Genomic DNA, 27,378 nt, shown 5'->3' with positions numbered 1-27,378 from the left:
CCCTGGACCCCACGGCAGAGCCTGCGCAGGTGGCGGCGCCACTGAGGCAGGAAAAGCCTGAGGACTGGCAGGTGCGGGGGGTGCAGGTGGGGAGAGAGTGGGCAGCTCAGTCTGGGGAGCTGGGGGAAGTCCAGGGGCCACACTGGGAACCTCCTGGAGGTCAGGTGCGGGGCCCTACCCAGTGGGAGAGGAGAGGTGGCCAGGGACAGGTGTAGAGGGACAGGGGCTGAGTCCAGGGGCCAAGGGTACATGGTGGGCAGTGACTAGTAGCTGGGGTCCGTGGGAGGGAGAGAAGGAGGAATCCAGGTGGGACGGAAAAGGAGTGTCCGGGAAGCAGGAGGAGACTCCTCACCCTCCCAGAGCGCCCCAGGCTTGTGCCAGGGTCGTGGGCGGGAGGTCAGGAGAAGACCTTTCTCATCACGGGAGGAGACGAGAGCTCGGATGTGGGAGAGAGGGCTGGGAACCCATGAGGCTGCCCATGTGTGCAGGAAGAGCCGGCAGGATCACCCATTTTCAGGGCCAGGAAGGACCTGGAGGACGTTTGGTCCGGCCCATTTCACAGATGGGAAAATGGGGCCTGTGGAAGTAGCCCTGGTTGATGGCACAGCCCTGGTTGATGGCACAGCCAGGCTGGGGTCCGACATCTGGGTCACAGGATCCCCCACATCTCCAGCACGGGGCCCACTGGCCCCCTCGCGCCCCTCAAGCTCCATCAGTGGGCCTGTGAGACTTTCCTCCAGAACAAAAATCAAATTAAAAAGCTATTTCCGGCTCAGCTGGGAGGCTCTCCTGCCGGTCTCTGTAATTAAAATGAAACAGCATGTCGAGTGCAGGAGGGGGCTGGTCCCTGAGGCTGCAGTGGGACCAGCCTCTCGTTTCCCTGCCCAGGGCCCCTGAAATCTGACGGAGGGCATGGGGGCAGGTCAGAGGCCCCGCCCCCAATCGGGGCACCAGGCCGCTGTGCCCGGAGGAGGGGCACCTCCAGCGCCTGTTTGTGGGTCTGTGTTGGCAGATGCCAGGCCCGGGGGCTGGCCTTCACAGGGAACCTGCAAGGGAGAGTGGACACAGCCCCGGGCAGCGAGCTGTGTGGCCTCAGGCAGCCCAGGGCCCTCTCTGGACAACGAAGGGTTTGACCCCAGCAACCACGTTCACAGTTGGTGTTCTCGTTAAGGAGCTTCTGAGATGTGTCGGTTCAGTGTCAGCAGTAAAACAACAGCCTCCTCTGGGGTGCATGCGAGTGTGTATTCATGCAAGGGCGTGTGCGAGTGTGCACACGATTCCTTCCCTGACCACAAGCCGGCCAGGCAGCACCTGGGACCTGGGGCTCAGGGTCGGCACCATGGCCGCAGAGCAGGCTCGCCGTGGTCCCAGGAAGTGGTTGTGTTTGGGTTTCATGGGAAGGCCGGCCCTCCTGCTAGGCCCCCGAGAGCCCCCAAGAAAGCATCCCAACAACAGGGCCTGGCCTTCCCCAGCTGACCGACCAGGGTCCCCTGGCTCTGGAGGGAGCAGCTACAGTAGATTCCAGAGGTGGACAGCATGCGGGGAGGGAAGGAACAAGCCAGCCCCTTCAGAGACGCGCAGGCTGAGAGGAGGTCACAGTGGTGCCCACATGTGGGCCAGGGTCCTGCGTCCTGTGTCAGCTGGTCAGTGGCGCCAGGGCCAACTTTGTGCAGGGTGTGGTGGGCGGAGCCTGAAGCAGACGCTGTGCACTGATGGGGAGGGCGCACCTGGAGGCTCTGCTTCCCCGAGGCCCCAATTCCCAGTGGTCGCCCCCGCAGGGAAGAGGCCCTGCAGCAGCAGCCCCCACCCCGCAGCTCCGGGCAGGGGACCCACTCTCTCTGAAGAAGGCACCACAGCCCCAGCTGGCAACGGCCAGAGACGCCCCGCACGGACACGTGGGCCTTCCTCTGCAGCGGGTCTGCCTGGAGCCCCCGATGCCCCTCCCAGGACTGCCCCTGTTCTCGGCAGCTGACCCTGGTCCTCCTTCCCTGGGCCCTGAAATCCTCATCGTCCCCAGACTCCACAAGCTGAACCGTGAGCTCCGGAAGTCACATGGCGAACGAAGCGCCAGCCCCCACTCCCTCGGAATGTGGCTGCATTGGGGACAGGGCCTTTAAGGGGGAAACAAGTTACAATGATGTCTTCACAGACGGCCCCTGAAGCAATATGACTGTGTCCTGGTAAGAAGAAGAGACCAGGTCACAGGCACAGGGACGGCCGTGTGAAGACTCAGGAGAAGGCGGTCGGCCTTCTACAAGCCAAGGAGAGAGGCCTGGGAAGACAGCAACGCTGTGGACACCTTGACCTTGGGCCTCCAGCCTCCAGAAGCGTGAGAAACTCAACGGCTGTTGCTTCAGCGGCCTGGACTGCTCTTCGCACGCCCGGCTCTAATTCCACTCAGCTCTAACCCACGGCCCCGGGCTGCGAATGCAACCATGGACCCCCGGTGTCTTCTGAGGCCCAGCCTCTGTCCCCACCTGCTCTCAGGGGTCTCCACCCCACCCCCCTTTGCCCCAAGTGGAACGCCAGACGACAGAATGGGGCGAGCACAGGCTCTGGCCGCCACCCTGCGCAAAGCCGTGAACCTCTGTGTCCTTGTTAGCAAAGACGGGGCCAGAACACGCCCTAGACGGCGTTATCCGTGAGGGTCTGGGGGCGCGTGCACAGGGCCCAGCTCTGGGCCGGAGCTGTACTTGGCGCTCAGCAAATAGCAGCTGTTGCCTTCATTATTTCTCACGAGGCTGACCCCCTCTGGTCTATCCCGGGTCCGTGAGTGGAGTCCCCGGGCGGGGACCTTGGCCCGGCCCCCACACCTGCTCCCCTCACCTGCCCCACAGGTGGGTCTGTTTGCTTCATTAGCTCCTCCGTCCCCAGGGGCACTTCCTAAGCGACAGCCACCAGGGTCTGCTGAGCCCCCGAGTGGGGGGCTGGGGCGAGAGGCGCTTTGGCATACCTGCCTCAGCTTATCCATGTAAACAAATTGGTGTTTCCACAATCAGTTACGACATGAGGGGGTGTGTTGCAGAGGGGGAGGGGTCCCTAAGCCCTGTGGATTGCCCTCTTCAACTGGCCGCTCTCACCCTTTAACCACATGGCGGCAAGACTCAAATGACTGTTCCACAAGGCTTCCAGAGTTTTCTTTCTTAAGCAAAAATAGGCCTGAGCCCTCCCTGCTGACAACCCTCCTGGAGCGGCCCTGGCCGGGTGGTTCAGTTGGTTGGAGCGTTGTCCCCTGGACCAAAACGCTGTGGGGCTCAATCCCTGGTCAAAAAAACAAAACAACAACAACAAAAACACACCTCCCAAGGCTGCACCTGCCTTCCCGTGGGCCCAGTCCTGTGCCTCCATGGTCCAGCCTCACCTGGGCCTTTTTTCCTGCCTGTTGCCCCTTCACCTCCCCCTGCCCCCAGCAGACACCCCCTCCTCACCCCTGCCACAGGAAAGACGTTACCAACTTTGGGCGCGGGGCCCCACCACCGTCGCCCGAGTGTCACTCCTGAGCCCGCCCTGGCCTTTGCCACCTCTATCTCCAACGCCCCCCTCAACGCTCCAGCCCTGTCTTCCCCGTCACCTCCTTCCCAAGGCTCCTGGAAGGCCTTTCTCTGCTCCCCGAGGCACGGCCCCCACCAGAGCCCTTAGCAGCTCGTAGGGTGGGGTGTGCAGCAGCCTCATTCCTACCGACCTCCTCACCGGGTCAGGATCCCCTCCGGGGAGGGAGAGGCCAGGTCCGGCTTTGTTTGAGGCTCCCGTATCTAGTACACGGCGGTGCCCCCTGTTTGCGGGATGAGTGAATGAATGAACGAATGCATGCACGTGAGCCGGAGCGAGCCAGCTGCTCCTCGCACCTCATTTCATTTCAACCTCACATGGCTGAACAAGTACAAGGTCACAGGGAGGGCGGGTTCTCTCTGCCTTCCCTGCCCCTCGGGCCTCCACGGTCCCCTGGGGCTTCTCCTTACCCGGGACCCCACTTCCCAGGACTGGCGTTGAGCATCTTAGGACATTGCCGCCCCACCGTGGAGGGTCCGGACACATGAATACATTGCATTTCGGGCTCCCATAATAAGATCAAAATAAGTACAGTTTGATTGACAATCATGCAGATATTCTTCCTGGCCTTTCCCCTGTCTGGGCTACCTGCCCAGGTGCTCAGGGACGGTGGCTGCTGGCCAGGAGCAGCGCCACTCAGTTCCGCACGCGCTTGTCCAGTGCGCGGGGTCCTGCCAGGCAGCGGCTCCCACCATGGCTGCGGGTGGGGAGAACCTCTGATTCTGAGACTTTGGCGGGAGATGAGGATCTGCTCCACTCAGAGAGGCGGAAAAGACGAGAAGGCATTTCCAGCGGAGGAAATGGGGTGAGTGAAACAGCGGGGAGGCCTCCGGGTGAGGGGAGGCCTGGGGCCCAGACGGAGGGAGCATTTTGGAGAGTTCAGGGTAACGAGATTGGAAACAGAACTCAATCAATGCTAGTTTCCTCTCCATTTCTCTGAACTTAAAAAAAAACAGGTGAGCCCGGCTGGCGTAGCTCAGTGGATTGAGTGCGGGCTGCGAACCAAAGCGTCACAGGTTCGATTCCCAGTCAGGGCACATGCCTGGGTTGCAGGCCACGGCCCCCAGCAACCGCACATTGATGTTTCTCTCTCTCTCCCTCTTTCTCCCTCCCTTCCCTCTCTAAAAATAAATAAATAAAATCTTAAAAAAAAAAAAAAGAGTCATGAATTGGACCACAAAGGATTTATTTAAAAAAAAAAAAAAAAAAGACTGGCAGTCAGTCGGTTTGAGAACCAAGCCTGGGAACCTGCCGCGGAGCTGGCCGTGCCTGGGAAGCAGGGGCCGTGTGCCTACCGAGACCCGAGCCCGGGCGCCACCTGTCTCTGGGGCCTGTCCCCCGAGCTGACACCTCTGAGCCTCGAGTCCCTAAGCAACCATCCAACCCACAGCAGCCTCAGTTTTCTGAGCTCACCGCCTGCCAGACACCAGCCCCGCCCTTAATCCCACTCAATCCTCGCAGCAGCCCTTCCAGGTGGGGACCGCTGTCGCCCTCACACTGCAGATAAGTTCCCGGAGAGTGGTAGCTAGCCCAAGGTCAGAGGACGGTGAGTGATCCCATTCTCAAGGTCTCTGGAGCCAGGCTGGTGCGTACTGATTCAGAGGACCTTCGAGAAGCCTGAACACAGCGGGAGGCTGATAAGGCGCATCTTCCTCAGCCTCGACGCCCAGAGGAGGGGCCCGGGTGTGTGCACCGCCAGAACGACTGTTGTTCTGCCTTTCCCACCTGGGGTGACAGTGACGATGATGGCAAGGGTCAGAGAGGGCAAGGGCAGTTCCAAGAGAGAAGATTCAAGCGCTCCCATCTCGAACAAATACAAAGATGCTTTGTTTTGTGAATGCACGAAATCACCCGCCACAGCTGGCACGCGGGACACCAAGCAGGACAGGGTCTCTCTGATGGGGTATCTCCCCAGGACAGGACAGGGCACCCTGGATTTCGTGGTCGCCGGCAGGAGACGTGGGTGTTCACTGCTTAGCGTCTGGCGCCATCTAGTGGCGAAGGGAGACTTCGCTCTGCGGCTGGACCACCGGGACTGCAGGGCTTCCAGGACTAGCTTGCCTTAGGAGGCTCCTGCGTTTAGGGCACGTTTAGGAGCCACCCGCCGTCCATGAGAGTTCGTGTGTGAAACGAGTGGGAGGGAAATCGGGGAGAGGAGTTGGAATCGAAGGCTGGGATCCTGGTTCCAGCTCCCCTTGTTGCCTTAGATAACTTCCTTGGGTTCTCCGCGTGCCAGATGGGGCTGCTCACCCTGCCCAGCCCCCAACCCCCCACCTGCCTTCCCGGATCGCTGTGAGAATCCTACGGGATGTGATGAGGACCGCATCTCGTCAGCTCCAAGAGTCAGCGCTACTGAAGAGCAAATTATAGTGTTCACGAGAAAACGAGCAGCAGAGTAACTCCCAGGATGCTAAGGGCCAATGAAGACGGGCGGGGAGTCGGGCTGGAGGGGCGAGAAGGGTCAGGGGAGGCCATGAAAGGCAGGGCCTCCAGCAGATGCAGACACACCCGTTTAGGACAAAAGGAGCCTGGCAGGGAGATGCAGGCAACGCTGTTGGAAAAGGAAGTCCAAAAACACTCATTTCCTGTTCCTTCCTCTTAATTAAAAAGGCAGGAAAAGGTGATGGCTTTGTTTGCTGCTATAAATAAACAAATAAATAAATGTTTCCTTCTCTGAGTGGGTTTCCCAGTGTGGGGGATGAGGAGGCCGGGCCAGCCCCCACTCGGGGACCTGGCTCTCCTTCCCAGGCACCTGCCACTTCCCCCAGCCCCCCACCCAGCCTCCCCTGAACGCCCGCTGGAAGACGGCTCTTGGTTTCAGGCAGCCGGACCTCTCCCCTTCCTGGTTGCACTCCTCACTGGCCCAAGCCTTGGTGTTTCCTCCAGTAAAACACGGAAATAATAAATGCATTATAATTATTCAATTAAAGATGAAGCGAGGCCCTGGCTGGAGTGGTTCAGTGGACTGAGTGCTGGCCTATGAACCACAGGGTCTCTGGTTCAATTCCCAGTCAGGGCACGTCCCTGGGTCATGGGCCAAGTCCCCAGTAGGGGGCAGCTCATGAGAGGCAACCACACATGGATGTTTCTCTCCCTCTTCCTCCCTCCCTTCCCCTCTCTCCAAAAATAAATAAAATCTTTTTTTAAAAAAAATGAAGTAAGATTGTGTGTCTTGCACACAAAATACGGTGCCTGGCACTTGAAAAGAAAATGCGTTTGTTCATTGAGGAAGTATCCACGTTTTAAGTTACACGTGAGAAGCTGCTTGACGGGGGACACCAGCTGGGCTGCCCACCTGAGGAAAGAGGAAACCCTGCCGCGCATGGGCTGCGGAACGGAGAAGGACCGTGTCAGGGCCACACTGCCCCCTGCTGAGGCGCCACCAGGCTGTGGGGTCAGGCTCGCCGGTGTCCCTCCAGGCATCGCTTAGTAACGGTCGCCTAGGGACACGGATGAAGCATGCCGTGTCCCCAGGGAAATCGTGCCTGTTGATGGCAATCGGCAATCTAAAGTGAAATAAAGAAAAAATCATGGGAGAAGTCACCACAGTCCCACCTCCCCAGAGTGACTGTTGTCACGGCTGGGACAGAGGTTTGGGGCCTGAGAGGAGCCACTTAGGAAAGAGGGACTGAGGCCTGCTGCAGGCCCAGACGCCCCAGAGGTCCTGAGGGGACAGTTGCTGGGAGGGGCCAGGGGTGGGAGGTTGGCTAGCCCCCTCCTTCCCCTCTGATCCCCACCCCAGCCACCTTTGCCTCTGCCTTCCTGTGTCTCCCATGCCTCCTGGTGTCCACATCTGTCCTCGGCCCCTGCACCTCTCAGAACAAGGACATGACTGACCAGGGCACCTGGAGGCCTCGCAGGACACTTGGCACAGAGAGAGCGTTCAACACGTGTTTATTGAAAGCGCAGCGCTGACCTTGAACACCAGCTCTCACTCCTCAATGCTTACAGGGGGCACTCGGGTGCTTCCTGTGGCTCAGGCCCCCGGTGAGACGGAGGCAAAGCTCTGGAGCCTCTGCTGGGAGCCGGACACACTGGGGCCCCGGGCCTCCTCGGGGGGTGCCAGCCTCCAGCCCACTGCCCGCAGCTCCAGCCCCGAGACGGGCCAGCCCGGTGCCAAGGCAACACTGGGAAGGCGGGCCAGGGTCTGAGGAAAAGACGGCCTGAACTGTTTTCCACAGGGTGACCCCTCTCCCTCTCCCTGGAGAACAGCCTCCCCCAGGCAGATCTGGCCCTCGCCATACCTGGCCGAAGCCCAGCTGTGAAGACAGTGGGTCCTCGGTGGATGAGGGCTCACCTGAGCCAGGTCCCCGCCCCAAGCATGAGCCAAGGCCTGGCAGTTGGTAGGGTCTCAGTAAATGGGTGTTGGTGGCTGTAGGCCCGGAAGGGTAGTGGCCTTACAGCAGGGCAGAGGACAGGGGGTGAGGGGACCGTCTCCCGTCCCCTTGGACAGCTCACCGGCAGGCCTAGAACCGAGAGGACGGGATTTGACATCAGACGTGGATTTAAATCCTGATACGCCTTCCTAATGCCAATGAGCAACTTATTTCATTTGTTAAAGCTTTATGACGTGTAATTCACATGTCATAACATGCACCTACTTTGTGCAATTCCATTGCTGTCTGCGTACAGAGCTGTATGACCATCACGAGGCTCTCGCCCTGGCCAGGCAGCTCAGATGGTGAGAGCGCCGCCCCGATACGCCACGGCTGTGGGTTTGACCCCCCGTCAGGGCACGTGTGTGAATCAACCAGTGATGCATAAACAAGTGGAACTACACACTGATGTTCTCTCTCTTTCTAAAGTCAATTTTTTGTATAAGATCTCTTCTTTTCCTTTTTTTTAAGATTTTATTTATTTTTAGAGAGGGAAGGGAGAGAGAGAGAGAGAGAGAAACATCAATGTGTGGTTGCTGAGGGCCATGGCCTGCAACCCAGGTATGTGCTCTGACTGGGAATCGAACCTGCGATGCTTTGGTTCGCAGCCCACACTCAATCCACTGAGCTCCACCAGCCAGGGCTAAAGTCAATTTTTTTCATTAAAATGCATCCCCACGACCTCACTTTAAATCACGTCCCCCCTCCACGCAGAAACCCCGTGCTCTTTCCCTTCCCACCCCAGCCCGAGGCAGCCCCCACCAGGCCCGCAGACTGCCCGGGCAGTGCATGGAAACGGAGCCGCATACTTTGAGGATGTGGTGACTGCTGTCTTCCATTAAACACATGTTTGGGGCTCATCACAGAGCAGGTACCAGCACTTCCTTCCTTTTTAAAAAAATTTTTAAAACTTAAATTGTTGTTCGAGTATAGTTTTCTGCCTTTTACTCCCATCCCAGCCCACCCCCCACCAGACTGCCTTCCTTTTCACTGCTGTGTAATATTTCACCACGTGGCTGTAACTGTGTTTATCCATCCACCCGTCCACGGGTTGTTCCTACTTCCCGGCTGTTGTGAATGATGCTGCCGCGAACATTCCTGTGAAAGATGTGCGTGGACACATGCTTTTACTTCCCCTAGGAGTGAAACACCTAGGAGTGAAACTTCCGGGTCATACAGAACTCACCTTGACCTTTTGAGGGACTGCCGGACTTTTTCCGAAGTGGCCGCACTATTTTACACCCCTACCGGCAACACACAAGGGTTCCGATTTCTCCACATCCTCACCAACATTTATCATGTTTTGTTTTTTTTTTCAGCTAAAGAGTGGATGTGAAAAGCTGTCTCATTTGGTTTAGGGTTGCATTTCCCTGATGACTAATGACGTGGAGCATCTTTTCACACGCTCACTTGCCCTTTGTGTATCTTCTTTGGTGCAATATTTATTCGAATCTTTTTAGGCAACTTATTTAACCTCTTTGAGCTTCACATTGGTCTTAGATTATACCTAGCTCCTAAGGCCATAAAATCTCATGCAAGGGACCTGCCAAGGGCCCGCCATAGAGCGGGGACTTCATCATGACAGCCTTTAACCCCATTGTCACGTCGGCCCCAGAGCAAGGAGCCTTCCCTGTGGGCTCTCTGGCCTGGAGTCGGAGCCAGCGGCGCCAGGACCCGGGGGGGGAAGAGAAGGCTCTGCTCCCTCCCCAGTGGGAGGGTGAAGGGTGAGGGGTGTCCGTGCTCTAGACGCTCTGCTGAGCAGCCCCACGGGCCCTCATTCCACATTCACCCGCACCTTTACGTGAAGCGTGACCTCCATATGCACGGGGATTGACACCTGAGGTCAGAGACATGCAGTGACTGCTCCGAGGCGGCCTCGCTGGCAGCGGTAGAAACTAGGGTTTGAACTGAGAGCTGGCGTGAAGCGATGGCACAGCCAGTGCGCCCCTGGGGCAAGCGCCAGGCACACGGGCCTGTGGGCAAACCGCAGGCCCAGCCCGGGTGGCCGGCGCACCCAGCCCCGGCTCCCGAGAGGCAGCCGAGGCAGTGGCGAAGAGCCCGGACGGACTCGCCGCTGACCGCAGGTAACTGGGGTGAGTCACTGGCCCCCTCCAGGCCCCGGCATCCTCCACGGAGTGAGCAAGAAAACAGTGGCTCCCGCAGAGGGCAGTCGGAGGAGCCGGCGCTCACAGGCCGCTTGGCTCTTCTCTGCCATGGGCTCTGGCCCATCCTGGAACACAGTCCCCTGACCCTGACCCTGACCCTGACCCTGGGGGCCAGGCTGGAGCAGCGTCATTCCCGCATTCAAGGCCTGGCCCCTATTTCCCTCTCATCCCTACTCTGTGCCCGGGCACCCGGTCAGGGCCTCGAGTTCTCTAGAACGACTTATGGTGAAGCATAAGAAAAGCCGGGTAATAAAAAATAAAATTTTATTAAAGCAGCTAAACCTAGCAAAAGCAACAAACTCTCACTGGTGTGTCTGTGAAGCAAAGTGAAACACGGCCCAGTCGCCTTTCGTGCGCATGGACTGTGGCCATTCTAAGTCACTCGCTCTCGGTTCCAAGGGAAGTGCCCTCGTCGTTTTGGTCCCCTCATGCCCTTGACGCGGCATCAGCGGACCCTGCTGTGGGCTGCGGTCGGAGAACCAGCATTGAAGGTCCCCCCAGACCGCCCCCCACTCTGCCCGAGATGGGGCTGACAGCGGGCGGTGGGCAGGGCTCCCTGTGGCTTCCAGTGTCAACCGCCTCTTCCGAGCGTCCTCTAACCTGGGACAGAGGGACAACTAGGGCTGCCTGGCCCCAACAGACTGAAGGAGGGTTTATAACCGGGGTCTGACAACTGCCTGAGCCTGCTCTCGCTCTGCGCGGCCCCGCAGGTGAGGGCTCTGGTCCCAGTGGCCAGCGGGCTGCCTTAGTCCTCCTTGCCTTCTGAGGCCGAGTTTCTGGTGAGGAGCTTCCTTGAGTTGCAGTGGGTTAGTGTGGACACGGTGGGGGACTCCAGCTTCACTCTGTCCAGGAGGGTCTTCTTGAGCGCAGCTGGGGAGACCTTTTCTTGGTCAGCCATGGACTGCAGCTCTCTGGAGACAAAGCGCCAATGGGGCTTAAGGGGGAAGGCACTAAACCTTGGGGTGGAACTTCTCAAGGCTTCCCCGCCCACATAACCCCAACCCTTGTGGACTTGACGCCACCCAAAATGAGAAGGCCAACCGAGCACTGCCCCCACCTCCCCGGAAGTGCTCTTTCACTAAGCATGGATCACTGCACAGACACAGAGCACCAGCCAGTATCCGTGATCACACCGATGGGGGCTGGGGGAGAGGGAGTGTGGAAAGCCGCAGGGTTTAAAGTCATAGACTTGAAGTTGAATCCTGCCTCCACCCCTTCTTAGCTGTTTGACCTTGGGAAAACTGTCTGAGTCTCAACATCCTCACCTACGAATCAAAGCTAATCCCAACGATCAGAACTGTGGCGAGAATGAATCGAGGGAAAGCCTGCAAGCCATCAGCCAGTAGGTCCTGATTATGAACACAGCAGAGACTCCAACACTGCTCATGAGACCAAAGATGGCTGGTTCTGCCAGACAGGGCCCAGCCCAGAGTGGGGTCCCCCGGGAAGTGGGGGCCTGGGTGGAAGAGAGAGAGAGACCCACCGTGTACGGATGCAGGAGGCCTCGACGGCATTGATGAGCAGGGAGCGGAAGCCCCCGCTCTCTAGGAAGTGCAGGGCGTGGATGGTGGCGCCCCCGGGGGAGCAGACGTTGTCCTTGAGCTGGCTTGGGTGCTGCTCTGAGTCCAGCAGCATCTTGGCAGCCCCCTGGAGCAGAAGGGGAATATGAGAGAAACACACTGCAGGTGCACCCTGGGAAAGGCTCCCCCAGTCCTCCTCCCAGCTTCCCAAGCAAGCCCTGCCCCCAGCTCATTGACCTGCAAGATCCCCCAGCCCACACCCTGGTCCAGAACATGCAGAGGGAAGATACTGACCAGCAAGGCCTGGGCCCCCAGCCGTACTGCCAGGCGCCGCGGCAGGCCCATCTTCACCCCGCCGTCGGCCAGCGCGTCCAGGGCCATGAACGCCTGCAGAGACGCTCACTGAGTCTTGGGGCAGCAGACACCCAAGGGCACCCTGAGGGCCTGCTTTTCCTGGTGACTGGAGCTAGTGCCAAGCAACAGCTTCCGCCACCAGCTGGCTGCACCCAAGAGGTAGGCGGCACCCACAGTCCAGCCTGCCTGCCATCCCATCTTGTTCCCCTGGGTCCCCAGATGGCTGAGTAAGTATATGAGGGCCTCACGTAGGCAGGCCCACTGCCGCTGAGCCCGGTGACGGCGTCGATCAGGTCCTCCTCCACCTCGGTGCAGAAGCCCACGCTGGCCATGAGCTGCTCCAGCAGCTGCCCGTCCTCCACCAGGGCGTGGGTGCCTGTGGCGTACACCGTGGCCCCCTCCCGTACCACCACAGGGGTGTTGGTCATGCAGCGGATCACCTTGGGGGCCGGCTGGAATGCCAGCAGCTTCTGGAGCAAGGAGGAGGGCGGGTGAGTGGCCGAGGCATAGCTCTCACTAGCACCCACCCCCCCAACACACACCGAGGCGCCGGAGCTGAGACAGGCACCTTCTCCACAGAGCTGATGGTGACACCGGCTGCACAGGACACCACGATGTGCCTGGCCTGGACGTCAGCCCCGATCTCGTCCAGGATGAAGGGGATGATGTGCGGCTTCACGGCCAGGAACAGGACGTCGCTGTGCCTCACCACCTCCTTGTTGCTCCGGGTCAGGTTCACCCCCAACTTCTGCAGGAGGGAACGGCCCAGCTCATGGCCCCACCGGGCGCAGACCCTCCCACGGAGCAGCTGGACCCCTGCCAAGCCTACTAGGCCCGCTGCAGCCTGAGATTCCCTGCCTTGTCCCCTCAGGGTCTGCCCCTACCCTACTGGCACAAAGTGATCCAGTGTTGCTACTGGGCAAGTGAGCTCCAGTGTGAGCATGGACAAGCTTCTCCATGGCAACCAGGAAATGGCTGTCCCACACCCCCACCAATTCTCTAGTCCCCAAGGCACCCCTCTGCCAGGTAAGAAGTCTCCACGGCTGGAAAGTGACAAAGGGAAAGGTGAAATGTTAGCACCCAACGGTTGGAAGCAGAGCTGGGTCGGGCCCTCTCCCAACCATGGACACTTGTTTTCAGACAGTGTGGTCTCCACGTGGTCCAGGGATGGTCAGAGGACACTCGTCCCCATGGGGCTCCCAGCTGAGAAGCAGGGCCCTGCAGGGCTGGGAACGCCAGCCATCCCAGGCACAGACGCCACCCGGCATCTGCCTCATCAGACAGCCCCTCCCACACAGCGCAGGTTTGGGTGAAGACGTGGGATATTCAATGTTCCTTTTTAGAGAGAGGGACAGCTACCTCGCCAGGCTTTCCCTGCACACTCATTCATGCTTCCAAGTAACTCAGCAAAGAGCATACTGTGGCCTCCATTTTATAAACGAGGAAACTGAGGCTCAGAGTACCTTAAGGACACACAGACAGTTCACAAAGACTAAGGAGTGTTTCCTGGGTACCTACTATGTGCCAGGCGCTTTCCACACATACTACCTCCATTACTCTAACCACCCCAGAGCCTGGATTTGAACCCCAGCGGGTTGGTCTGGGCGGTCTGGCCACACTGAGCTGTCCCAGGGAAGGTGGGGGATCCTGATGCTCAGGATGGTGAAGAGGGTCAGCTGGCTGATGACCGCCCAAGCAAGCCTTCCTCCTGGGCCCCCACCGTCTGCCCCACACCCCTCTGTCCCACCTACCCTGAGCGCGCACACCGTGGGCAGGTCCATTTCCGGGGAGCTGGCTATTATCTTGTGAGCCGACAGGACGCCTACGGCAGAGAGGGCTTTTCATCGGGGGATCCTGGCCCACCCCGTCCCCACGCTTTCCCTGGGAAAGCGGAATCGAAGCCCGCCATGCGCACCGTGCCGACCTCCCTCTCCCCCTCGATCCCTTACACTGACATAAGGCTCTTGCTGCTTAACAGGCCGCCGGCGCATCGGTCTCCCGCCGCCACTTGCTCACCTGCGGCCGTGAAGCCCCGCGCCAGGGCGCTGGCCAGCTGGCCCGCGCCAATGAAGCCCACGCTCATGGTCCTGGGCTCGGCGACCACCCGGCAGCCGCAGGAACCCGCTCCACGCGGCCCAGGAGGTACCGCAGGGGAAAGGCGGTGTGAGCGACGCGGAAGTCGGATCTCGGGTGTTTCTTACAGCTTCCGACTCGGATCCGCCCACCCCTCCGCACTCACACGCAGACCTCTCCGCGCGGCCCACGTGGCCCCGCCCCGCCCAGGCAGCCAATCGGCGGCCGAGAGCTCGGGGCGGACCAATCCGAGGCCGGGCCGGGGCTGTGCGCCCGCCTCCTATGTAAAGGATATTTAAATACAGGAATTATTAAATACTAGAAATTAAATACAGAGACAGAGTGAGACCACTTTTATTCCAGCAGATTATCTACACTCAGTTGGGGTGGGGTTTTCTTTGCTAAATAATAATAAAAAACTAAATACATGGTAGCTAAATATGGGTATTAACTGGTGACCCGTTCTCTAAAGCAGGAGTAGCTAAATATGCCCGGGAAGTGTTCGGCCTCGGGGGCCGGGAGAGGGTGAGGTTAGGGCTGTCGGATTCCTAGCGCAACTACCTCTTAGAGCTGAGACCCAGCTCCTCTTTTTCACAAGGACAGCATGGTGGCTCAGAGACTTCTTCGTTTGCATGAGGTCACAGCTTGTCACCCTGGTAGATTGGGGAACCAGCTGTGCTGATTCCCTGGCCCCTGGCCCTGGCCTCAAGCCATGCCTCCTCCCTCAGCACCCTCTCAGGGTCCGAACTGAGTCAACAGGTGGGAGACGGGGCTTCATTTCTGGACACCCTCCCTATTGAGAGGAAACAGAGGGGTTTGGGGGCTTTGTTTTCATTCATTATGTAGTAGAGTAAATGAGTTTGATCTCCCCAGCCCTTAGGATGGGGCATGTTGTCCCCGACTCAGCTGAGAATTTGCCAGCGCACAGAAGCTCCCAGCACACAATCTATCCATGTTCAGCTACACCAGCTAACAAGCACACCAGGATTTCAACTCAGCAACCCCGAGGGGCATTAGTCACTCATGTAAGTGCTTAGGGTGATGGACAGAAGGGCAAGAAATGGAGAAACCCTCAGGAAGGTAAAATACGGGCCCTAACTGGGGCAGGGGAAACTTGCTAAGTGGAAAACTACAACCTACACTAAGACCTGCTCTGGTGCACATGTGGAGGCCTCCATGGCCCTGCCCAGCACCTATGGCTCCAGCTTCCGGGGCACGGGCGCCCCGTCCGAGGCGCAGCTGCACCTCTGCACCCTCATGTTGGGCAGGCTGACCACCTGGGGCCGGCGCCGGCCTCCTTCCTCCATGCTGACGATCACGGGCAGCGAGGCCGTCTCTGAGGCGATGCACTCTCTTGGCCCCAGAAGCGGCCACTTGGAGGTCAGGGTCTCCGGGGGCTGCCGGCAGGTGCCCACACACTCGTAGGCCAGGAAGCCCGGGGGCTCCAGGACCCAGTTCTCAGCCCACTTCATCCCCTGCAGGTCGATGTACGTCTCCTGGCGGCAGCAGCGGGTGCCCTGGCTCACGAGCGCCTCGGGGTCGCAGTTGCCCTGAGCTCTGTGGGGGCAAGGAGCGGTGGAGTCAGAGGTCAGCTGGGAGAGCCGAGGTCGGGGGACCCAGGGAGGACCTTGGGGGGAGTGTGGGAGGAAGAGATATGGCCCATCCCTCATGACATTAGAAAAGGTGGGTATGTGTGATAAATGGTGAATGAATAAACATCCAAAACATAAATCAGCTGCTGTTTACTAAAGTTTCCTCATATGCCAGCCACTGGAGCAGGTACTTCACATATGTTATCTCAGATGGCACCTGCATTTATCCTGACATGAACCTTGCTGAGGGTCCAGCATGACCCCTGTGACACACGAGGACACTGAGACCCAGAGACGTGAAGTGACATGCCAGAGGCCCTGCAGCCAGTAGGAGGCAGAGCTACATGGAACCCAGGCTGTATGATGCCAAAGGCCTGTTACGTGTCCCTGGAGAAAGAATTCACGGATGCCAGATGAAAGCTGTTTGACTTAGTAACAGCTCACGCTAATATTTTTCAAAGAATTAATTATGGTAAAGGGTAAAATGAAAATAGATAATTAGAACAATGTATGTGTCGATGACAACACAAAAACCCGTTGAAAATACCCGAAGGTGTTTTTCAATAAAATGTTTGAATAATGCAGATTTCCCCCACTAGAAACTGACATGCAGTGGGGAATGGGTTGCATCCTGGGCTGCCTGCACCCACCCACCCAGCTAGTCCTGGGGGTCTAGGGCCTGGACCATGTAGCCCGCTCCTGCCCGCTGGGACCTACCCGAACTCCCCGAGGTCCAGGGTGTGCAGCTCCAGCTGCGGCTCTCCCTGCCGGGTGCCCGATGGGCCCTGGGAGGCGAAGCGGACCAGCTTGTGGGCACTGGAGGCCAGCCCGCCCGGGTGCTCCCTCTGCACCAACACCTGCAGCAGCAGGGGCTCCCGGGGCCGGCTCAGCTGCTGCCAGAAGTTCACGGCTTCGGTCACGTCGAAGGTTTTCCAGCCGCTCTCGCGGATGGACACGGCTCTGTGATGCCAGGCGGGGACAGAGGCTTGAGCTGAGGGGTGGAGATTGGGGGAATCTCTCCAGCCCCTTCCCAGCCCCCTCCCATTTTCCTCCGAAGAATGGGCCAGCCCCTTCCCGCCCCTCCCCCTACTCTGTGTCCCACTCTTTCCTCACACACGTCCTAGCCAGGGCTTCCCCACCTGGAGTCGATGAGGAACGTGCGGTTGGAGCCATCATCCCGGACCTGCAGCCACTGGACGGTGACCCGGGCTCGGTCGCTGCGCGGAGAGAGCAGCGCATGCGTGCGGAGCGCGGCCTCGGGGACTGGCTCCTGGAAGAGGCGCAGCACCGCCTGCACCAGCTCGCTGTTGGGGGGCAGCCGCTGCTCCATGCTGAACACCAGCAGGAGTGTGGAGGCCTCGGACACCAGGAACCTGCCGGCCACCTCTGGGCACAAGCGCAGGGTCAGCGGGGCCTCTCCAGGCACCGGGAGACCTCTGAGGGTAATAGGACCACTGAGGTGGTGGCCAGGTGGAGAGAGAACCAAGCCTGGTTACCTAGAAAGCCCCCTGGGGCCTGTCTATAGCCTTTTGTAACAATCCCCAGGAGCAGGAAGGGCAGCCCTTGGGCCCTGAGCTAACAAGGTCAGCTGAGATGTTGAACATCAGAATCCTCACCTTGGGCACTTGGGTCTGTCTCTGGGTACCCAGGGGGTGAGTCCCAGCCCCAGAGAGGGGCCCCAGCAGCCTTCCCAAATGGGCATATCCAGTTGTAGCCCCCTCCCCCCAAGGCCCTGGGTGCAGCAGGGAGGGAGGCCTCACCTCGGAAGTTCTGGCTGAACCTCTTCCCTCGGGAGGGGGCTCCATGGCTGCGCCTCAGCAGGGCCACGTACTGGGCCTTCACGTGGGCAGGGGTGACCAGCTCCTCCACGTCGCTCTTGTCCAGGATGGGCACCTCTTGGAGGTGCAGCTGCTGCAGCAGGCTGCTCAGGATCCGCTCCTCGGTCACGGCCACCCCGGGGCCCGCCAGGGGCAGCGCCCAGAGCACCCAGCAGAGCCACAGGGACCTCATGGTGCCACTCAGGAGGAGGAGCAGAGCGGTGTGTCCCCTGAGGAGGGTCTGGGAGGGTCCCAGGTGGGTGTGCTGAGAGCCAGGCTGGGCCAGCTTTATAGCAGCCCTGGGCTGGGCCTGGGTCTGGGTGAGGAGGGGGAAGGTCACACCCCTCGCCTCCTGGGAGCTCCGCAGCCAGACAGGTCCCTGAGCCCCGAGGAGGGGCTGTCTGGGAAGCGCACGAAGGCTGCCTGAATGCCACACGGCGGGGGCCTCTGGCCGCTGCTGTCTGGCAGCTCAGTAATAGTCTTAGTGCCTATTGAATTTCCCTGGCTCTATCCCAGTCCTGGTCTAAGAAAGAGCAAGACTGTTCTGTGAAAAAGTGCCGCTAGCCAGAGCCCGCGGTGGAGGTCCCTTTCCTGGGGGCCAGCCTGGGTTTGCTCGCAGAGAAGGAAGCCGGGAAAGCGGTCTGCATTCTCGTGGTCCTGGGCCAGGCCCTGCTCAGGGCATTCCACAGAAGCCCCTTGCATCAGCTTTCTCCAGTCCCTGCAAGCCCCCCTCCCCTCCACAGTCCCTCGGGGTCGGGGGACCTGGTCCTCCCTTGTGACAGAAGGAAGCTCAATGCTGTCCGGACAGAAATCTGGCAGCTGGGCTCTTTGGAAGTGCCTGGGAAGAGATTTCTGCAGCGTCTTGGCAGAGTGAGAGCGGGGCATCCTCCTGGGGAGTGTGCCGTGCAGGGAGCCTGGCCGCCGGCTGCTGGCCCTCCGTCCAAGCCCATGCCGTGCCCAGATGGGGCTCCAGGGACAGGAACCTGGAAGGCAGAGGCCAGAGCTGCCCAGAGTCCTGTCCTGTCCAAAGCCACAGGTTCTGGGCACACTGTGGAGGGTGGGAGCCCCCTGGGCCTCCTCAAACTCACATTGTAGACAGGCTGGGCCCACGGGTGCTGCTTGCTGGCCGTCTGACCTGCTAGCAAGCTCCTGCACCACTCGGTGCTTCAGTCGCCCTTCGGGAGGAGGGGTGATGGTAGTGGGCTCCACCACAGGGCTGGCAGGAAGATGAAGCGCCGTAGCAGCGCCTGGTGCGTAGTGAGCCCGTACAAAGGCTCACCGCCATCTGCACAGTTGCTTTTCCCGACACGGCGACGACCGGCAGAGCTCCCTGGGTGCCAGGGGCCGCTCTGCGCTCTGCACGTGGGCTCACAGCAGCCCCAGGAGGCAGGCTCGGCACCCACCTGAAGCGAAGTCCCAACGGCACGTGGTGAAGGGACCTGCCCGCGCCCACCCAGCGAGGGGAGGGCTGGGGAGGCCCCTCTGGTCCCAGCGGCCCCTCCCAGCCCAGGAGGTTCGAGGGTGTGCAGGAGGCAGTCCCCCCCAAAGCCCGTGTCCTGTCACGTGGGAGGTGAGCAAGGATGGTCAAGGCGGACGAGGAGGACTGCGGGTGAGGGCGAAGGGGCCCAGTGGGCAGGGAGCACCCCCCTCCCCCTCCCAAGAGGGGTGCTGCGTCGCTGGCAGGTCTCTTGTGGCACCGTCCTGCCACTGTGCTCCTGACAGGTTCTCTCTCCCAGGCTGAGGGAGAGAACCTTCTGGTGCACAAGGGCGGGATTTCCCCTGGATGAGAGCCCAGGACATCGTGCATAAACTGCCACCGTCTGCATGGGTGGGTGTACTTTGAGGGGCTTCAGTAATAAGGTGGGGGGCTTAGAATTTGGGGAAGGGGAGGAATGATAACAACACTGGTAATACTCGCAATGGCTAACAGTGCTTATGGGCTGTGCACCGTTCTGAGTGTTTTACATACTTTAACTCTTTAGCCTCACAAGTTGCCGTTTTTGTTCCCATTTCACAGATGAAGAAACTGAGGCATAAAACTCGACCTGATTGCCCAAGGTTCTACAGCTAGCAAGTGCCAGAGCTAGGGTTGCTTGAAGGGAAGGAAACAAGGATTCTGCCAAATATGGACCCAGGACAAGGTAGGAGGAAATACCGAGATTTTGACAGTTGAACCCAAGAGAGGAATCTCAGGGGGTGGCAGGACCGGACCGCCGCCATCGCTTCCGGGCTCCCCTTTCCTTTCCACTCCTCTCCCTCTTCCGTTTCCACGGAATCGGTGTCATTCACAAGGAGGATTCAAATCCCGTCTTGGGGCTCCTATCTCAGACTTTGAGCATTCTGAAACTATAAGGCGCCACCTCTGTGTTGGGCCCAAACAGGCCCTCCTGCTCTCTCTGTGACAAGTGTAACCCTCTTCAAAAGATTCGTGTCGCTCTCCTTTGCAAGTGACGATTAGCGGGGACAGGGCTTGATGCAAACATTTGGGCCTCACGTCAGGCCAAAAGGTGCAGAAGCGTCCCATTTACAGGCGGCCCAGGGCCTGTGGCCCTCGGTCCCTTGAAGCTCTCTTCCGGGCTGGTGTTCCATAAATATGCAAAGTCCGCCAGCCTGGGCGCTGGGGAGGAGGAAGCCTTGTAGCTTATCACCGGCCAGGGTGGTGCCAAGGATATGACACCCAGGCATGCTAGGGGCCCTTTGACAGTCCCCAAACACCTAGACCCCCGGAGTTCACTGGGGCTGGCTTCAGCAGGGACCTGCTATCACAAGGGCGAGAGGGGCCAGGCCCCTGGGGCTGCTGCTCCCTGACCGACACAGGCTCCTCCCACCAAGGAGCTGCCTCGGGGCGGGCGGAGGACCATGGGAGTCCCCAGCAGTCGGGAGCCCCTTCTGCACAGGGAGTAACTGACCAGTTAACTGAAACTTCATTTTCCAGCGCACAAAGTCAAGTGGAATCCCTCCTCTGCTGGATTCTCTGCCACCCTCACCCCCAGACGTCTCTTGGGTGCTCCTGAGCTGGCCTGCTAGCACAGAGACCCCTAGAGCTGAGGGTTCAGTGGGCACTAGAGCGACCCAGTCACCCCCAGTGTCGCTGACCGAGGACCGGTCCTGCCCACCCAGGTGGGTTTCAGGAGTTCCAAGGGGTTACCAAGAGCCTGGGGAAGTGGTCCACCACTGGGAAACGGAGAACCCTTCTCTATCTCGGGGACCTCCCTTAAGGGGGTGTCCATCCAGCAAGGCGCCATACCCTTCTCCTCCTCTTCCCTGTTACTTTGGAGAATCAGAGGGAGATGATTCTACAGCAAGTCCCTGAACAGGTCATTTTGGGTCCCAGGCATTTTGCTGTAATGCTGAGGAGGGAAAGAAAGAAAAAATCACTCCCTGGCTATGGCCATGGTCCGTGTTGAGTTGGCACAATCTCCCCGCGTCTGCATGGGTCTCCCCAGGGACTCCGGGCCCCTCCCACATCCCAAAGACGTGCAGGTGAGCCAGCGTGTGTGCACTGTCCCAGTCCGAGTGACGTGGGGTGAGGGGGAGGGGCCCTGAGACGGGTGGGCCCCCACCTGGCACCCCGAACTTCGAGGAGAAGCTCAGGCCTCCAGCGACCCGGAATTGGAATCAGCGGGTTGGAAACTAATGATCTTACTGGTTTTGACTCATCTTTCTTAAATATATCATATAGCGCACATTTATCTCAATGTTTAACATTAGAAGTGTTTTGGCTCTCCTATTAAAAGTTGGGTGATGTTTTTGTGACCAGAAATATGCCAGAGGGATTTAACATTTCTGTCAATTAGCCTTTTGTAACATTGGTTTCATTGCACGTCATTATGTCATTTCCCTTGACATCGAAGTTGCCAAGGACTTTCTGTACAAAGGGTTCTGATCCTTCATAGAATCGGAGCTGAAATGGACTCTCCAGGCCATTCTCCTGCCCCCAGGTTTTAGAGCTAAGAAACCTAGGCCCCGGGAGGTGACGAGGTCCCCAGGCTCACACAGGTGATGCCTGCGTGGTCGTGTCTTCCGATTCCCAGCCCCAAGTTCCTTCCGCACCCTCAAGCCGTTCCCAGTGCACAGCGTTGCCGGACCCCCTGAAGCTGGTGGGAGGTGACCATCAGCTCTGGGTGGGTGGGGGACCCGGTCACCCCAGGGTCGGGGGCAGGGCTGGGCCGGGAGGCGAGAGCTGCAGGCAGACAGAGGATCAACTTCCAGACTCCTGTGGCCGCCTGGACACAGGCTCCTGGCCCCGAATGTGGATTCCAGGCGGCCTGAGGTTCTGCTCGGGGGAAATAAAATAATTGGGCAATTAGCTAGTGGCCAAGAGAAGACCGGAGTGTGGATTGGGAGGGTTTTTACGGGGACCTGGTGGTCGGGAGGAGGGCAGCTGCCCTTTGTCATGCAGAGGAAGGGCCCAGGCCTCCCCTCTGAGGGTGGGTCTGGGCCGGGAGTCTGGTGGGTCAGTCGTGGGGTCAGGGGGGCCCTGAAAAGCAGAACTGTAAACAGCCTCTTCTGACATGGGGGAGGGAAGACTGTATGAAGCTGTCTGGCCCCGCCCTCTCCCTCCCGAGGCTTTCCAAGGCGGGTGCAACCCACACTGTTCACAAGCCCACGGTGGGAGGGATGTTTGAATTCGCTGAGCACGTTTTCGCAGAGACGCTGTGTTGTGGATGGCCCGCGTGTCCCGTGCGGATGCTGGAGGGGAGTGCAAGCACAGGGCCCGGCAGAAGCGAGGCCTGCTTGAGGGTGGTTGGGAGGGTGCCACTATGGGCGTCAGGATTTGTAGTTTTAACTTGAACATGTCATCTAAAATGTCCTACAGGGTGCTTGAGTGTGTTGCTGTTACGTTACAGAATCACGTGCTCGTGGTTTTGTAATAAAAGAGTTGGTAATAAAAGAGGGGCGTTATCTGTGCCGGACCCCACTACTTCTCTCCCGCACACACACCTGGGACTGAGGACACTTAAAAACCGGTCTCCTCCAGCCCGGCCCGCCTCGGCCTTGAGGTTGCCCAGCCTTCCAGCCGGCTCTGTCCCCTCAGCACAGGATGCCATGGCTCCTGCCGTGGTGCCCCTTGACCTGGGGTCACTCCACACAGCTGGGCCGTCACGGAGCCACAGGGTCAGCTGCCCCTGAGCTTCGGGGTAGGACCCCCATTCCTCGCCTCCCCTCAGCCCGACAGCTTTTCCAGGACCCCCGCCATGGCACCTCCCACCTTCCACCAGGTCTGGATTTGTCCCCGGAGGTGGCGGTTTCTGCCTGGAACCACTGAGGAATCCTGGCCCCCAGCCCAGGCCGCCCGAGTGGGCTTTACAGGGGGCTCAGTGAGAACCTGGATGTTGATGCTTCTCACCTGAGGCTTGGGAAGGGGGGCTCGGGGGAGAGTGCCCAGCAGACCGTGAAGACAAAACGACCCGTCACACCACAAAGGTTGTACTTCCGTCACCCAAGCGGGGCCAGATGATTCCTCCCTCGGCTTCCTGATTGGCTGTGAAGAGAGGAAAGAAAATGAACAGAAAAAAAAATGGAAAAGAAATTTTTCCTGAGCTCTTTTCCCTGACAATTTGAGAGTAAGAACAGCTGAACAGAAAGGCTTTTTCTCTCTCTGAATACTCCGAATATATTCATATTACATGCAAAGTCAGTTTACTATCTAACCCTCCTAAGTGAACAACATTTTCCTCTAAATTTGTATTTCTTCTCTACCACCCTCTCCTGCAAAATCCCATTTCTGTCTCTCCCGAGAACATCAACACTCCTGAATGTTTTCACTTTAGAGCACCATGACACAGAAGGCAGGAGACCAAGGCACTTATTCTGAATCGTGCCTCTCTGTCCGATGGCCCCTCACCTGTCACTTCCCAGGCGACAGGGAGCCAGGACTCTGGTTGGAGGCTCTCCCAGGCTCCACCGGCCCTCCACCCCCGCACCCTGTTTCATTCATCACAGCCCCCACCCCCCCACCCCCACCGTGCGCCCATCTGGCCTCCCGCAGAGCAGCCCCTAGACTGGCCCATTCATTCTCCGAGGCCTAAAAGCCCTTCTGCCCTCACCTTTGCAGTGTTCTCATCCGGTCAGTGTCAGACAAACCTCCCTTCCTTCGTGCAAGTTCTCCCCTCATGTTCGGACCGCCCCGTCTGTCCCTGCCCAGTGCATCGCTGTGAGCCCTGGGCACCCGTGGTCCCACGGGACAACAGCTGGATGACACTCCCTGTGGCCTTCTGGATACACAGGCTTGTGGCAGTCGTCCAGCCGGGCACCAGCTCAGCCAAGGATGGACACCCTCCTGTCTGAGTCTGTACTCATGCCTAGCACGGAGCTTAGACAACATTTGGTGGGGGGTAGGGGAGAGGGAGAAAGAGAGAGAGAGGGAGAGAAATGGATGGCCTCTTTTTGCTAAACATTTTGAAATCTGGACTAAGAGACATGAGATCACAATCACAGTCCGCGTTATGGTACGGCCAGCATTCATTCAGGAAGCTAGTGGGAAACACACACAACTTCAGGGTTGAAAACCACATACAGTTGGCAGAGGGACAGACAGTGACCCGTGTGTCCTACACGGCTGCCGAACCCCTGGTCCGCTTTCCCAGAGCAATGCTGCGACTTGTACGCACTTCAGGACGGTCCGAACCTACTCTAGAGCAGCCACCCGATAACATCGGTACATGCAGCGATTTTCAACCTTTTTTATCTCGTGGAACACATAAACTCATTCCAGAAAGTCTGTGGCATACTAAAAAACATATTTTACCCCAATCTGACAAACACAAAAGGTGTTGTTTTCATTCATTCACGCCGAAGAGCTATTGGTGGGCTGGCTGCTGTCCTTCGTGTAGCTGACAGTCTAAGGGAAAAGAGGCGGGCGCCCCCGACTCCACAGTCAGGTAGGTAGTGCGTGGTTTTAAAATTCTTGCAGCACGCTGGTTGAAAATCGCTGGCAACAGGTTCTCCTGCTTTCTCTGTGCCACAGGAAGGCACGGCTGGAGCGCTCAGAGCCAGAGCTGGGCACCAGTGCTCCCAGCCTCGCTCGACTTTCTGACCTTAGGGCTTCGGGATCGCCCTGTTCTAGACAGGAAATTCTCAAGGCCCGGATCACATCGTGTTTTGGAGGCTGTGGCCACGGAGTGGGGGGCCGGGGGATCGACACCGAGGTCACTGCCCCGTTCTCCTCCAACCTCCAGCAGGTGAGAGCCAGCCGGGAAGAAGGATTTGCACGTCCTGAGAGGTAATTGGAAAGGCGGGCCGGGCCGAGTAAACAAAATACATAATAATGAGCCTGGAGTCATTTGAAAATCAGTAGGATTAGGCCTCTCCTGCTGGGACGGATCCTTTTCGCAGAAACTTAAGCATTTTATCAAACGCTCAGCTGTGGCAGAGAGGAAACGAGCTTTTGCCTTCCACCGCTGGTGTTTCACCCCCTCTCTGCGAGAGCGTCAGGGAACGTGACACTCCAGCCACCGGGCAGCCCCATCACCTCCTGCAAACACTTTTCGCTTCCTCTGCGAGGCAACTCGAGGCCGGCCCGGGAGCATTTGGCCGGCCTCCCGGCCTCCAGGCTCTCGGCGAGGCTCCTGGTGCGAGCTGCCGAGTCTCCGGAAGAGCCCCTGCGTGGGGGTGCGTGTGGGGGTGTGTTCAAAGACACATCTGACCGTATTCAGCAGTGACACCCCCGTGAATGTAATTTCTTAGAAAAGACATTTCTATCGTACAAAGTCAAATGGCAAAGAAGGTTTACGAAGAAAAGCAGTAGTCCCCGCACGCCGCCCCTTCCGGCTCTCCCTGCAGCCCTCACTGCTGGCCCTTCCTCCACCACGGACTGGACGGTCTGCTCGGCCACTCCTCTTCCATCCTCCACTCGCACTCTCAGTAAACACATGGGTCCTTCCAGTTCTTTTTGCCGCTTTGGCAAATGAAAACAATGTACTAAAACCTTTATTTCTTACTCCTCGAGCTTGAGACAGTGTTCACTGAGGAGATTAGTAACAAACACACACACACAAAAAAACTTCAGAGCTGCCACAATCACGTACCTTCCCCCCACCCCACCCCACCCCACCCCGTCTCCCAGCGTCTGCAGGCTGCACCCTGCCCTTTGCTCTGTCAGAACTGGTAACCTGAACATTCTGCCTCATCCTTTGTTTATAAGTTGATCTTAAATGCTGAAAAACCAATAAATGACATTTATGTCACCACGAGTATATATTTATTGTAGAGCCAAAAAGGATGCTAAGATGACTTTAAAAAAAAAAAAACCAACTCTGGGTCCAAACTAGACCCACAAAAAAGTGTTTCTGGCATCAAACACAAATGGACTCACTTTTCTTATATAGTCTATCAATTATTCCCAATACCTCACTTTTTTAAAGATTTTATTTTATTCATTTTTAGAGAGAGGGGAAGGAAGGGAGAGAGGGAGATAAACATCAAGGTGTGGTTGCCTCTCACTTGCCCCCTACTAGGGAATTGGTCAGCAACCCAGGCATGTGCCCTGACCAGGAATCCAACCGGCGACCCTTTGGTTTGCAGGTCAGCACTCAGTCCACTGAGCCACACCAGCCAAAGCCTCATTTTAATTTGCTTCATATTTAGATCATGATTTTCTTGTTCAGCCTTTCATTTTTCTTAGAGTTGCTGATGACTTTTCTTCTTGTTGACAAAAGAATAATGTGCCTTCATCATATCTTTGAAATTATTCAGCCTTTTTTTCATCTATTTCAGAGGATCCAATTTTTTTTCCTAGCGGTATCTTCCCTTCTCCCAGAGGCCTCTGCTCTCTAACTTAAACTTAGATAAGGCTCTTCTCAAGGCCTGCTACACAGCTGTCATTGGTATCTCCCCTCACTGCTAATTTTGGGTCAAATCCACTGTTTTCTACATCCCTTCTTTTCTCCTTCATTTTGCTGGAATGCGTCTTCAAGTAACTTTCTCAAAAAGGAAGCTTGAACGTCTACTAATGTCTTCACTCCTTCTTTTGACTTGATTGGCTGGGTGTAGAATTCTAGCTTCAAAAAGGACTTTCTCTCAGAATGCTTACGGCCTTGCTCCCCTGACTTCCAGTGATCAGGGCAGGGAGGATTGTTAATGAAAAGTTAGATGTCATTCTAATTCTCTATAATAATAATTTTTTTTTCTCTTAAAGCTTTTGGATCTTCAATGCTGCAACGCAAATTTTTGAGCATTCCTTTTTGGGAACTGTATATGGGTATTTCTCTATTGGTATTCTATTAGTATATTGTTATATTGTATATATATATGTTAATATATATTTAAAAGATTTTATTTATTTTTAGAGAGGGAAGGGAGGAGGGGAGAGAGAGAGACAGAGAGAAACATCAATGTGCGGTTGCTGGGGGTTATGGCCTGCAACCCAGGCATGTACCCTGGCTGGGAATCGAACCTGCGACACTTGAGTTCACAGCCCGCCCTCAATCCACTGAGCCACGCCAGCCAGGGCTATGTTAATATATATTTATATAAGGAGATATGAGATATATATCTATCGCTAAGATAGATACTGAGAACTGGGTGGGAGAATGTGCATTTTGCAGTTTTATCAGAATCTGCCAAATCGCTCTTCAAGAACTCTCTGACCATTTACAGACCCAACCGTGTCTGGGAAAACTAGTGTCCTCACATCCGCGCCCTTAGTTAAGCTCCTACATTTTGCTACTTTAATATGGGGCGGGAGGGGGAGGGAATCGTACTGCCTTTCTTTCACATTCCTCTGGTGAACACTGAGACTGAATGGCTTTTCCAGCGTTTCTGAGCCACGTACATTTCCTCCTCCAGTTTTTTTGTTCCGTGCTTTATCATTTCCTCATTGATTTACAGCAACGTTTTCTACATTCTGGATACAGATCTTCTCCTGACCATGTGCACGGCAAATACATTCTCCCGGACCATGGCAGGGATGCCCCCTTTCTATGGTTTCG

General features: G+C 57.5%; 2 protein-coding genes across 3 annotated transcripts; both read right to left on the bottom strand.

Moving 5' to 3' along the window:
* Positions 1-10,337: 10,337 nt before the first annotated feature.
* On the bottom strand, positions 10,338-14,181 carry PYCR2 (pyrroline-5-carboxylate reductase 2). Its single transcript, XM_045861088.1, has 7 exons — positions 13,981-14,181; positions 13,716-13,786; positions 12,533-12,712; positions 12,213-12,434; positions 11,905-11,997; positions 11,574-11,737; positions 10,338-11,001 (listed from the first exon to the last, which is right to left on the bottom strand). Exons 1-7 carry the CDS (start codon positions 14,045-14,047, stop codon positions 10,836-10,838), a joined length of 963 nt encoding a protein of 320 aa, XP_045717044.1. The 5' UTR covers positions 14,048-14,181; the 3' UTR covers positions 10,338-10,835.
* A 354-nt stretch (positions 14,182-14,535) lies between these two features.
* On the bottom strand, positions 14,536-17,639 carry LOC123804582 (left-right determination factor 1-like). 2 transcript variants are annotated; one of them, XM_045816952.1, is made up of 5 exons: positions 17,390-17,639; positions 16,987-17,015; positions 16,769-16,884; positions 16,347-16,589; positions 14,536-15,594 (listed from the first exon to the last, which is right to left on the bottom strand). In XM_045816952.1, the coding sequence occupies exons 1-5, from the start codon at positions 17,637-17,639 to the stop codon at positions 15,231-15,233; spliced, it is 1,002 nt and encodes a 333-aa protein (XP_045672908.1). In that variant the 3' UTR covers positions 14,536-15,230. The 2 variants fall into 2 exon arrangements, with proteins under 2 accessions (XP_045672908.1, XP_045672904.1); XM_045816948.1 differs by having other exon boundaries at positions 16,769-17,015.
* Positions 17,640-27,378: the final 9,739 nt, after the last annotated feature.

This window comes from Phyllostomus hastatus, unplaced genomic scaffold (assembly GCF_019186645.2).
Source record: "Phyllostomus hastatus isolate PE091 unplaced genomic scaffold, TTU_PhHast_1.1 phas_contig_148, whole genome shotgun sequence".
In the NCBI taxonomy this organism is placed as follows: domain Eukaryota; kingdom Metazoa; phylum Chordata; class Mammalia; order Chiroptera; family Phyllostomidae; genus Phyllostomus; species Phyllostomus hastatus.
The sequence above is the reverse complement of the archived record's forward strand: the minus strand, read 5'-3'. Positions and strand labels throughout refer to the sequence as shown.

Coding starts and splice junctions, on each gene's coding strand:
- LOC123804582 (XM_045816948.1), bottom strand. CDS start 17,639: ATGAGGTCCCTGTGGCTCTGCTGGGTGCTCTGGGCGCTGCCCCTGGCG. Junction 16,590..16,768: donor ACGTTCCTCATCGACTCCAG/GTGGGGAAGCCC, acceptor CTGGCATCACAG/AGCCGTGTCCATCCGCGAGA. Junction 15,595..16,346: donor CTGGACCTCGGGGAGTTCGG/GTAGGTCCCAGC, acceptor TTGCCCCCACAG/AGCTCAGGGCAACTGCGACC.
- PYCR2 (XM_045861088.1), bottom strand. CDS start 14,047: ATGAGCGTGGGCTTCATTGGCGCGGGCCAGCTGGCCAGCGCCCTGGCG. Junction 12,435..12,532: donor CCATCAGCTCTGTGGAGAAG/GTGCCTGTCTCA, acceptor TCCTTGCTCCAG/AAGCTGCTGGCATTCCAGCC. Junction 11,998..12,212: donor GCGGCAGTGGGCCTGCCTAC/GTGAGGCCCTCA, acceptor GCGTCTCTGCAG/GCGTTCATGGCCCTGGACGC.